This window comes from Panthera pardus, unplaced genomic scaffold (genome assembly GCF_024362965.1).
Source record: "Panthera pardus isolate Hobbes unplaced genomic scaffold, ASM2436296v1 HiC_scaffold_14, whole genome shotgun sequence".
In the NCBI taxonomy this organism is placed as follows: Eukaryota; Metazoa; Chordata; class Mammalia; order Carnivora; family Felidae; genus Panthera; species Panthera pardus.
The window spans coordinates 1,044,349-1,056,184 of record NW_026526699.1 but is presented as its reverse complement, the minus strand read 5'-3'; the positions used below and the strand labels follow the sequence as shown (position 1 = coordinate 1,056,184).

Here is an 11,836-nt window from a genome sequence, read left to right as displayed (position 1 = left end):
TCAGCATCCGCCTCCCCAGCCCAGAGCCCACAGACTCCCGACCGCGCCCAGACCCCGGGAGACTCGCGCTCCGACGGCGCCCCCGCCCCTCCCACGCTCTCAGCCCCCCACCCCGCCCCCACCCCTTCCTTTCGCGTCTCGAGGGCTCCACCAGGTGTCCGCCGGGCGCGCTGCGGAGGCCGCTTGGGGTGCCCAGCCGTGACCACGAATCTGGGCTCTGGCTCGGGGTCCGCGGGGCGCGCGGACAGGCGGGGAGCCGGGGGCAGCCCCCGGGGCGGGGGGGGGGGGGGGGGGGGGGGGGAGGGGCGGCCCCGACCACCGGACTCGGCGCCCGCCCGCGCACCCCCGCCGCCCCGAGACCGTCGGGGGACGCTCGCAAATCTCCTTCATTTCGGGCACCGCAGCCCCAGTGTCCCGCGCTCGCGCGAGGCGTGGGGTGCGACTGGGGTCCGAGTACCTGCGCAGGGACGCGGGGCCTTTAAGGCGGTGGGCGGGGTGAGCGCGGCCGGAGTCCATTAGCATACATTAGCATGCCCCGCCCCGCCGCCGGGAGGCGGCGCGCGGGGCTCGGCCGGGCCGGGGAGCGGCGCGCAGCAGAGCGGGGGCGCTCAGGCGCAGGGGGTTGCAGGGACGCCAGAGCGGCGGAGCGGGGGCGCGGCGGCGCGGGGAGCCGGACGCAGGGGCGCGGGGAGCGCGGGGGACCCCCACAGCCGCGCCGACCGCCCCGCGAGCGTGATGGGGCGCCGCGCCGCCCCCGGGCCCGGCCCGCCGTCCCCCCGGCCCCGGCTCCCGCCGCTGCCGCTGCTGCTGCTCGCGCTGGCGGCCCGCGGGGGCTGTGGCGCGCCCCGCGCCCCGCGCGGAGGACCTCAGCCTGGGAGTGGTGAGTGCGCGGCCGGCACGCGGGGTCCCGCGGGCCGGGAGGACCCCCGACAGTGCCCCTCGGCGCCTGCGGGAGCGCGGGGAGCCCTGGACCCATTTCCTGGGCGGAAAGCTGAGGCTGGGGCGCAGGCTGAGCGGCGGACGCGCCGCGCACCCGGGTCTGGGGAAAGCGGCGCCCTGTACCTTCCCGGCACCGCGGCGCTCGCTGCGCGCCGCAGCCGCGGGAGGCAGCGGAGGCTGGGGCTGCCCGGCCCGAGCCCTTGCCCGCGGCTCGGAGCGGCCCCGAAGGGGGACCCCAGGCGAGTGGGACGGCCGTCGCAGCCGCCCGGAGCAGCGCGCCCCGCGTGCGTTCCCAGTGGGAGTGGCGGGGGGGGGGGAGGGGCGCGCACCCACCACCGAGGAAAGGTCGGGGCTGCGGAGTGGGGACCGCCCGGGAAAGCCGGCGGTTGTCGAGGTTAGCTCCGTGTGGGGTGTCGGGGAGCGAGAAGAACCGGCCCCCCAGGCCCCATTGGACGTGGATCTTGGCTCTGTCCCCGGTCCCCTTCCGCCGCCAGCCTTGCTCTGCCTCCCCCCTTGGCCCTGTCCGAGCTTGATGGGGTTTCCCTCCCATTCCCAGACTCGGATGCAGCCCCACCGCCGTCCCCAGCGCCCCCTTCCGGAACGCCAGCTGTCCCCCTGCCTTGGGAGCCGTCCTGGGGCCGGCGGCAGCGCCCTCCTCCCACAGCCCTCCCCCTATTCACACTCCTCTGGACCTGGAACCTGGAGAATCAGACTTTCTGGGTCTCGCCGCCCCCAGGTTGGCGAGGCCAGGCGAAGGCGCGAGGGGCCGTCGGATTTTTATTTGGGGGGCTTCCGCGCCTGCCGCGGCCCCTCACTCCGCGAGAGGACGCGGGGGGATCCGGGCCAGGGGCCGCGCCCTCCCCCCACCCCCGCACACGGCCCACATCCACCAGCGCATAAAGGGCTGTCCTAGAGGGGTGCTGGCCGAGCCCCTCTCCCAGCGCCGTAGACACTTGGAAGCTGCAGGTGGATTTCAGGCAGGCAGGGCGGAGGCATTTGTTGGGGGGTGGGGGGAGGCATCCGCAGCCCTGTACAGTTGGCAGGACTTGGCACAGGTTCTGGCTCAGAAACAGGCTGGGGGGACCGCCCCCGCCCAGCTGCCCCAGCCCTCGCAGCCATCTGGGACAGCGCAGCCACCGGTCCCGGCTGCCGGCTTCCGGACGCCTGAGGGACCCCACAGTGGCTTCTCCCAGCCAAACTGCCTCTGATATTGGGGTGCTCCTTTGTAGCTGGGGATTTCCTGGATCCCCTACCCCCCCCCCCCCACCGTGCGCATGATCTGGGGGGCAGCCCTGTCGCCAGGTCCCGGGCAGAGTGAGGGTAGAACCCAGGCTTCCTAGCTCAGAGGAGACCCTGCTGGGAAGGCTGGGAGGGGTCCTGGCCGGGGTTTGTCCAGACCCGGGGGCGGGTTCTGAAGTTTTTTCTCTGCCTGCCCAGGGGACAGCCGGTTGTGCACACTCCTGGCCAGCTAGAGCCTGCGCACCCTCTCTTCTGGCTGCCGGGGGGGTTCCCGAGGACCGCCCCCCCTCCCCCACAGCGGGTGGGCAGTCACTGGGCCAAACTGTGGAATGCCGTTGTGGGGGCGTGGGGGTGTGGGAATGTGGCTCTTTAGCCTGGAACCCCAAAGACAGCAGGGCCCTGGCATCTGGCCCAGTGGGGTAAATAGCCGAGGGTTCTGCGCCTGACACTTTTTTAAGGCTCCCACCCTGGGAAGGCCAGGACCCGCCCGCCTGGTGGAGCAGCCTTCCAGCTTTCTGCCCGTTTGTGGGTGGAGGGCGGTCTCTGGTGGCCTTCTGGGGAATGACACCTCGGAGCCGCAGACCCAGAGGTGCGGGAAGTCTTGGAGATGGGCAGGATTTATGGGGAGGAGGGGGACTCCATCCCGCCCCCTCTGTAGACGCCCGGGGCCGCTGACTCTGGATATTCAGATCTGCGGCTGCCAGTGAGGAGAAGGGCTTCTTTGTAAGTGTGACCCAGCTTCTGCCAGGACAGAGTCGAGCCCAGCGGGTCTGGAGCACTGGCTGGTCGCTGGGAGAGGCTGGCCCGGCCCCACCCCAGCTTCAGAGTGAGGACAAAGCCCTGCATTGAGTCCCCTGCGCCCCTCTAAGGGTGGGGCTTTTCAGGCCTGTGCACAGTGGGACAAAAGAGTGTGCTGTGCTCTCCTGGGGTCCGCGGAGCTTTTCGTTACTGTGTTTCCAAGTAGGTAACACCCGTAGCAAGACATTCAGGCCATACAGAGGGTCCGAGGGAGAAATTCCCTCTCCCCCGTCCTCCCCTCGTCTCCTAAGGATCCTTCTGGAGGTCGCCTGGGCACTCGCAAGGACTTGGGGACCCGGGCCCCTTATTTGTATGGATGACAGCCTCCTGCCCACTGTTGCGGTGCCCGGCTGCTTTCACTTGGAAGCCTGTCCTGGGCGACGTTCCGTATTGGCACGTCGCGATCTGCCCGGTCCTCTGTGCTCACCCCAGCTCGCTCCAGCGCGGACGTCACATCCTTCAGCCGGCCCTGGGCACAGACGTGCGGCTGTTGCCGACGTTCTTGCTAAGCCAGAGGCAGTGCCAGAACCTCCCGGTTACTGCAGCGTGACTGTGGGGGGGACCCCAGGCCCTGGAGCGGGGGGGCCGGTGACAGGCGTGAACATCACACATTGAGCGTCGGCAGATTTGCCAACCGGTCCTTCTGAACCCCAACCACACAGCGTCTCGGGGGGATCGCGTGATCTTTGACAGGCAGGTGACCGGTTTGCGGCTGAGGCTGTATGTGAGGATGGCCGGGAGCAAGCAAGGCCCGTGGCCCGAGAGGCCCCAGAGGATGAAGGGACGGGCAGGACGTGGCCGGACGATGGCAGTGGTGGATGTGAGCCGGGACCGCAGAGGTGCTCAAGCCCCGTGTCCCCCTCCTGAGCCGGGGGCGGATTGTGGCCGGGTGACAGTCACCCTTGGCCTCTGGGTCCCTGCTCCTCAGTGCCAGCACCCAAGGGAGCCCACGGGCCCTGCGTGCGCTCAGGACTGAGGTCACAGACATGGCACCGCACAGCTGCAGCCTGGGACTGCCCGCCCTCCGCCAGGACAGACAGCAGGAAATGGTTAACCCCTGCGTGATTTTGCGCTGAGCCTTCCAGAGGGAAGACTCCTGGGGCCCCCTCCCAGCATACCTGTGGGGAGTTAGATGTGATGTGAAGGTCCTAAGGTCCACCCAGCACCACCCAGGCCCCCAGCCTGAGGCGTGCCGTCCCCTGGGAGTTCTGGTCCTGGAGCACTCCTGGCCTCGGTGGAGCACTCCTGGCCTCGGGGCTGACGGCCAGTCTGAAAGAAGTCTTCGTGTGCTTCTGTGGTGGGAGCCTGGGCAGGGCTGTGCCGGACGCCTGTGGACTGAGCCCTGGGAGTGTGGACCCCGACCACACTGCCCGCATCTGGCCTGGGGGCTTAGGATGTGTGTCCCCCTCACGCAGGCCCTTGAGGCAGACCGGGGTCTGGATCCAGCCCGCGGGCCTCAGTCTCCAGTCTGTGAAAGCGGGCCACTGGGACCTTCACTGGGTGAGGCCTCTGGATTGCTCCCAGCGGTGGGAAGTCAGCTGCCTTCCCGTCCTGAGGGGGAGGGAGCAGTGGAGAGGATTTGGGGTTTGGCAGGCGGCTGGTGCAGTGCCTTTCTGTGGTTTTTGCCTATTGACGGTGATGAGTTTCCAGTGCGCGGGGCCTGTGCGTCGCTCGTGGAGGGCGAGGGATCTGTCCCTCATGAGCTGACAGCCTGTGGGGTCTCCCGAGCACCGTCGGCTCTCCGCAGGGACGGGACAGAGTGACAGAGCGGTCTGGCAGGGTGCACAGCCTGGCTCTCCCCACCCCCTGCCCAGAATCAGCTTCCACTGCTGACCGGCTGCCAGCCCCTGCGTGCCTGCCTCCTGCACGCCTTTCTCTGTGCTTCTCTACGGAACTTCCCGCTGCCTCCTGCCCCAGGGCCTTTGTGTGTGCCACGCCCACCTCTGTGAACTCTTCTGGGGCTGGTCCCCTGACCAGCTCCTCATTTCTCAGGTCTCAGCCTACTGTCACCCACCAGGGACATCTTCTCTGACAAGCATTTAGTTGGCCCCTGTACCCTGTCACTCACGTCCCCTCCTAGCAGAGAGGTTACGGGCATAGGCTCTGGGCTCCCGTCCCTGCCCTGCCCCATGCTGGCTGGCTGCGTGACTGTGGGTGCCTGTCCTAACCTCTCTCTGGCTCTGTGTCCCCGTCTGTGAAGTGGGGATGACGGTGCTCACCCGTAAGATTAGTGCAGCAGGGACTTATTTCGTGGCTACTGTGCGCCCAGCACGAACACCACAGACGATGCCCCGCACCCCCGTCCTCGGGCAGCACTGCCCTGAGGGGCGTCGTAAGCACGAAGCGGGTTAGCGACTGGAAAAGCACTCAGTAAGTGTCCGCTGTTAGGACCACATCTGGTAACTGCTGTCATGCGTGAAGTCGCTTGTTCCCGCGTCCACTTGTGTATTGTTACTGTTCCCCAGAACCCCGTCCGCTTCTGGAGCCCCGTCTGCGGGGAGGGCTCTCCCGGGTCCCCCCTGTCCCCAGAGCGCCTGGCACAGTGAGTGCTCATTCTGGGTGTGTCAGGGGGATGGATAGGCTGTCCGGGGGGGGGGGCCGGGAGCGTCCCCCTGGGGAAGACACGGGGGCGGGGGGGGGGGGATCTCTGCAGCCGCCCACCGCCCCTCCCGGAGCAAGCCGGGCACCAGCTCATTTCCCTCCAAGGGGCAGAGCGAGGCAGGCGGAGACTGATGCCAGACCGTGGCTCTGCCACTGGCTTCACGTGCGACCGAGGGCCCAGTTTCCTCAGCTGTGAGCGGAGGTGGTGGCCGCACGCTGCCCCGACCCGGGTGCCGAGCGAAGGTACAGAGGGCGGGCGGGGAGCCAGCACCTCCCGGGCACAGCTGGGCTCTGCTGGACTTAGCGTTGGTTATCTGGGTCCTGGGGGTCCTCTAAAGCCACTGCCTGCCAGCCTCCACGTCCCCTGAGCCACGGCACCGTGGCCGAGGTCTCACTGTCTGCGCTCTGCCGCGGCCCCTCTGCAGCCTTTGAGCCTCGGTTTACTCATCTGTACAGAGGGGCTTATGCTCTCCATGCCCCCACCCCCCGCGACAAGGCTGGGGAGGGGGATCCAGTCACAGACGGACCGTGCGGGGGAAGGGCCCACGGGTCAGCCACCCACCACCGTGGTGCCTGGCACGGCTGCAGACACCCGGGCCAGGGCCAGTCCCCGGCACATGGTGGCCCCGCCAGGCTCCAGGGGGTAGTGTGAGCCCCGGTCATCGCAGTCTTTAGGCCCCCACTTGCCCCCTATAAGTGAGGACAACAGCGGCCACGCCGTGGGACAGTGGAGAGGACTACCTGAGACCCTGCACACAGTGAGTGCTGCTTGTCTGCCAGCCTGGTGCAGCCCAGCACCGTCCCTCCGTCCGTCCCTCCGCCCGTCAGTCCCCCCGTGGGGCTGTGGCTGCAGGTTCCCACCTGCCCACCTGCCGGGGGCCTCACCTGCCGGGGGCCTCACCTGCTGGGGCCACTCTGGGGCCAGGGCTGTGCCTCCCCGGGAATCCAAGAGTTGGGAGGGGAGTGGGACCTGTTTTCCCAGTAAATGGAGGCACGTGGTATCGCCCGTGACAAGCGCACAGGGAAAGATAAAAAGCGGAGAGGCCTGGGGCCGCTCTAGAGCCCGGAAGCACCATGTCCCGCTAGCGCCTTGCACGGGGCACCGCGGCTCCGGCCTCAGTTTCCCCGCGGGTGTTAATGGCCCAGTTCAGGGATCCGGGGGGGGGGGGGGGGGGAGGAAAGGCGCATCTCCTTGGCTGTTGGGGACTGTCCGCGGCGGGACAGCGACTGCGAGGTTGGGACGTCCCTGCTCTTCCCCTCCCCTCCCTTCCCCTCTCCTCCCCACGGCCTTCTGGAAGGTTCACCTCCGCTGCTGCAGCCTGGTTGCCCTGGAGACGCGGTCGCCGTGACGACGGCGCGGGATGGGCGCGCAGGGAGGGGCGGCCCCGCTCGCGCCCCGGGCTCTGTAGTGTTGGGGGGGTGCGGGGGCAGCGCGCGTCCCCTGCCAGGACACCCCCCCCCCCCCACCCTCGCGCCGGTTCTCAGCTCCCACTTCAGAAGGTAGTGCTGCCGGGGGCGGGGCTGGCCGTTTGGCTGTTTGGGACTTTGCCTGTTTTCCCGGAGGTGGAGATGAGCTGGCCGGTGGAGGGGGGGCGCTGTCGTCCTGGCTCCTCCCCAGGGGGATGGGGCCTTCCGGTTCCAGGCACTTCCACCCGCTGGCCCCCCTCGCTCCCCGTGGCCACCGAGAGCTCCCCGCTGCCCACATCCACCCCCCGCCGCCACTCCCCCCCCCCCCCCCCACACACACACAAGGGATGGCAGGGGCCATGGAGAGGGGACAGCTGGGGCCTTGAGAGGGGGCTGCCTCGTGATGCGAAGGTCAGGGGGAGGGGTCCACACTGGGGGGGTGGGAAGTCAGATTGAGGGTACAGACCCCCACCCCCAGCCCACACCTGCGAGGGAGGGGGCCTTGGCCCCGTTCCTCTGGTCTGGCAGCTGACGGGGTCGTGAGCGGCAGTGTTCCCAGGGCCCAGGCAGGTAGGGGCGGCCAGCGCCTGCACTCAGCTGCCCTCGTGGTTCTGCAAGTTAGCACAGGCGGCCCCTCAGACCTGAGGCTAAAAGCTGCTTTCCAGCGTTGGCAAACATTCCAAAACCACCTGAAGGGCTCTTGAGGCCTCCGAAGCCTGGAAACGGATGTGGTCTCCTGGCCAGGCTCCCTGGGGCAGGGCAGTGCCCCTCGGGGAAGCTCGGTGCCTGTGGGGGGTGGGGCACGGCTCAGAGCACACACCCAGCTGTTATCCCAGCCCCAGGGCCAGACAGCTGGGGAAGGGGGTTCTTCTCCCAGAGTGCCCCATCCCCCACCCGCTTGGGTGGGCCCTTCCCTGGTGAGGAGGGGGGTTGCCGGCACCCTCATCTGGCATCCTGGACATCTGAGGAAACCCCAGAGGGCTTCCTAGAGGAGGCAGCCTCGTGGTGCTGAGCAACGGGGCTGCTGCAGCCCTGAGGCCCTGGGGTTCCGTAGCTCAGGCCTAGAGTCTTAACAGAGGGCTCTGAAATGCGCGTGTGTGTTTTCGGACGTTGGGAAAGAAAACCGCAGAGTCAAAACTTTCAATAGTCTTTGAATCTTTTCCCGAAAACGTGTGTAGCCACGAATACAGGTGTTTAGTGTCTGAGGCTGTCTCGGGTCGCTCCAGTGCCGGGACAGGGACCAGGCACGGGACATGCTCATCCCGCTGGTGGCCCAGCTGGATGAGCTTCAGTGTGTTTGCAGTGATGTGAAGGGGGGGTCCTCCCAGAGGAAGGGGGTGCTCGGTGACAGCAAAGGTCTTAACCCTGAGGATGGCACAGGCCAGGATGGGGAGGTGGCCCTGTCCCAGCCAGTGCCACCTCCTTTGAGCACAGGGTGTCACTCCCAGGCCCCCGGGGAGGAGGTGCCGTCTAATGAGGCGCATCCACGTGGGAAGGTGTCTTGATTGCTGTTCATCGAGGACCAGGTCGCTCCTGGTGCTACTCAGCCCTGTCCGACCACCTCAGAGGGGCCCCAGTTTTGCACACACTCTTGGGGGCCTCCAGTTAGGACCAGGGGGTCTGGGCCAGTAAGGGTTTGGGGGGGGGGGGAAGAAACAGAGAAACCTTGGGAAAGACCCTGTGTTTCCTGGAAAGGGAGGAATCTAGCTGGTTCTCTGCAGGTGTATGCAAATTGTATGCAAATCATCAAGGTGGCAGCTTCTGGTCAATTGAAGCCCCTGGGAACTCCAGGAGGGTGAACCCCCTTCCACTGAGCCAGGCCCCCCCCTCTGAGCAGGGAGCCTCCTGGTCAGGGCTACAAACTCAGACGCTTCCGAGGGGCCTGCAGTAGCATAAACGAATCGAGAGGGTTTTTTAAACATCTACCAAAACACAAATAAGCCTGTAAGCGGGTATCTTGGAGCCACAGGCCTGGGAAGGGCAGGGCTCAGGAATCCCGGACCTTGCCTTCCACCCGCCGGTGGGTTTCCCTGTCCCCCTGCCTGGTGAGTCCCCCCCAGTGTCCACATGGCCCAGGCGCTATCGTGGGATTGTCACACAGCCTAGGAAGTGAGCATGAGCACCAGTTGGCTCTTCAAGACACTGAACCCCAAGGGGGAGCTCCCCCGAACAAGGGCAGCAGTGCCTCCCTGTCTCCTAGGGCCCCCGCACGGATGGTGGAGGTGACTGGGGCTTGAGACGGGGCCGTACTTGTGTCCGTGCTGAAGGGTCGCCTTGCTTCTTGCCTCCCGCTTGACTCAGGGAACCCCGACCAGGGCGCTTTCGGGCAGAACCGTCCCCTGACGGTGCCACGCGTGCTTCATCCAACACCTGTGTCAGGTGCTGACGGGGCATTTTCCACACTCTGACTCATTCTGTGCTCACATTCCCCAGGCGGGGAATCAGCCCAGAGGGCTTGAGTGCAAATGCACAGCAAGTGGCCTCAGAGTCTGGGCTCTTACATGCTGTGAGCGTGCAGCTCGTGACCAGAGTCCTAACACCAGAGCCTGAGGCTATGCTCTTCTCAGTGTGGGTTTCAGACCTTAGGTCTTCGACTCTTGCCTCCCAAGGGCCTGAATTTGGCACATGCCACATGTAATAACCTTTGTAGAATTTCACTTTCTTAAGTGTCCCCTGGGCATCTCCTGGCTCAAGAGAAGTGAGGTGGGGCAGGCTGCTGTGAGCAGTCGTACAGGTTGTGCACTGCTCAAGCTCACCCCTTCTAAGAGGCATCAGGTTTGTTTAGGCGCTTCTCCAGCATCCGCCCGTAAAGTAACTTAAAGAAGGAACACGAGGTGCCTTGTGGGCTGGTGGGGGGGCTGGGGCCAGGGTGGTGTTGATCAGGGCTGGGAGAGGCCTGCCCCTCACCTCAAGGGCCCATAGCTCTTCTTGTGGGGCTGAGCCCTCCCCCCCCACCCACTCCGCTGCTCACCCCTGCTCTCTCCTCTCAGGAGTGGCTGAGCAGATTTGGTTACCTGCCCCCAGCCGACCCCACAACAGGCCAGCTGCAGACACAGGAGGAGCTGTCCAAGGCCATCGCCGCCATGCAACGGTTCGGGGGCCTGGAGACCACCGGCATCCTAGGTCGGTCCTCTAGGGGCGCGGGGGACGGGCGCTCCGGGAGCCTGGTTTCCCCTAACTCCCCCCCCCCCCCACTCCGTGCCCTCTGTGGGGGTGTGGTTAGGGACGGGTCCCCGCTGTCTCTGGGGGCAGGACCAAGGATTCTTGCCGCGTGGGACCCTGTCAGCACGCCCCACCCCTGGATGTGGGCACGGTGATGGGCGCGTGTGTGTCCGTTGCACCCAGACCCACCTCCCCCACTACGCGGTCTGCACCTATGCCCACCCTCGGTCCCCACTGAATCTCGTCCCCTGCAAGTGGGGGATCTGTGCTGCCGAAACCGCCCGCTTTCCACGGGAAACCAGAAACCTGGGGCGTTTATGTGAGCGCCCCGCTTTTCACGCGTTGGGGGCACATTCCGGTTTTGTGGAGGCCCTCCCGGGGGCTGACGGATCACCGCTGTCCCCGGGCCTCTGCAGAGGTGGGCACGCCCGTGTCACCACAGAGCCCGTCAGGTGTGGGTCCCGCGATACCGGACGCAGATCGGGGCCGAGCCGCGCCCGCCCGGCCAGGGCCCCGCCGGTGGCCTGCCTGACCGGTCCGGGCCCTGCCGAAGTTCACACGTGCTCCGAGTGACCCCTGTCCTAGTCCTGCACACACGCCTGGCAGTGAGGCCCCGCCCCCCACCCGACCCGGGCCCCCGGGGAGCAGGGCGTGGGGCCTGAGCCCGGTGCCACCTCTAGGGGACCTGACCCCACCCTCCCCCGCAGACGAGGCCACCCTGGCGCTGATGAAAAACCCCTCGGTGTTCCCTCCCCGACCTCCCAGCTGCGGCCCCGGCCCGAAGGAGGCGCCAGGCTCCGGCTCCCGCCACGTGGAACAGGAGGAGCCTGTCGTGGAGGTGGCGGGGGGGGGGGGGGGGGGGGGCGGGGAGGGTCCTCTCAGCGCTGGAGGCCCGGAGTCGGAAGTCCCAGGGTCACGAGGCCCCGGAGTCGGAGGTCCGAGGGTCACGGGGCCGCCGCTTCTGAGGCTCGGCGGCGGCGGGGAGGGGAGGGGAGGGGGGGGGGAGGGGAGGGGAGAACCCGCCCCCAGCCTCTCGGCTCCAGGGCTGCTGCTGTGGTCCCAGCCTCCCCTCCCCCCCACGCGGCCACCGCCCCGCCTGCCTGCGTGGCCTTGTCTCAACCTTTACCTTAACCGCGTCTGCAAAACCCTGTTTCCAGATACGGTCCCCGGGCGGGCGGGGTAACCCTGGGGAGGGGGCGCCGGGCCGGCCAGACCCCAGGCTCTGACCCCGCCCGCCCTAGGGTCCGCACTTTCCCGCGGGACTCGCCCCTGGGCCGGGACACCGTGCGCGCGCTCATGCACTACGCCCTCAAAGTCTGGAGCGACATCACACCCCTCAACTTCCACGAGGTGGCGGGCAGTGCCGCGGACATCCAGATCGACTTCTCCAAGGCCGACCACAACGACGCCTACCCCTTCGACGGCCCGGGCGGCGCGGTGGCCCACGCCTTCCTCCCCGGCGACCAGCTCTCCGCGGGGGACGCCCACTTCGATGACGATGAGTCCTGGGCCTTCCGCTCCCCAGGTGCGTGGGGCTGAGGCCAGGTCCCGGGGGGCCCCCCTCCCACTCGGGCCTCAGGGACCAGCAGTGACCCCCCACCCCCCCACCCCGGGGCCTCAGCAGTAACTGCACGGAACCGGCCCGTCGAGGACCCGGGCCTCCAGCGTGACGGGAACGCCCGTCGCCTCA

The 11,836-nt window shown here is 67.6% G+C and overlaps 1 protein-coding gene across 1 annotated transcript in view; it reads left to right on the top strand.

Moving 5' to 3' along the window:
- Positions 1-655: 655 nt before the first annotated feature.
- MMP17 (matrix metallopeptidase 17) overlaps positions 656-11,836 on the top strand; it is a 26,102-nt gene continuing 14,921 nt past the window's right edge. The window contains 6 exon segments of the mRNA XM_053901873.1: positions 656-843; positions 845-880; positions 9,975-10,107; positions 10,854-10,876; positions 10,878-10,984; positions 11,388-11,671. Of these exon segments, the coding sequence (XP_053757848.1) occupies positions 736-843; positions 845-880; positions 9,975-10,107; positions 10,854-10,876; positions 10,878-10,984; positions 11,388-11,671 (691 nt within the window). The 5' untranslated portion in view covers positions 656-735.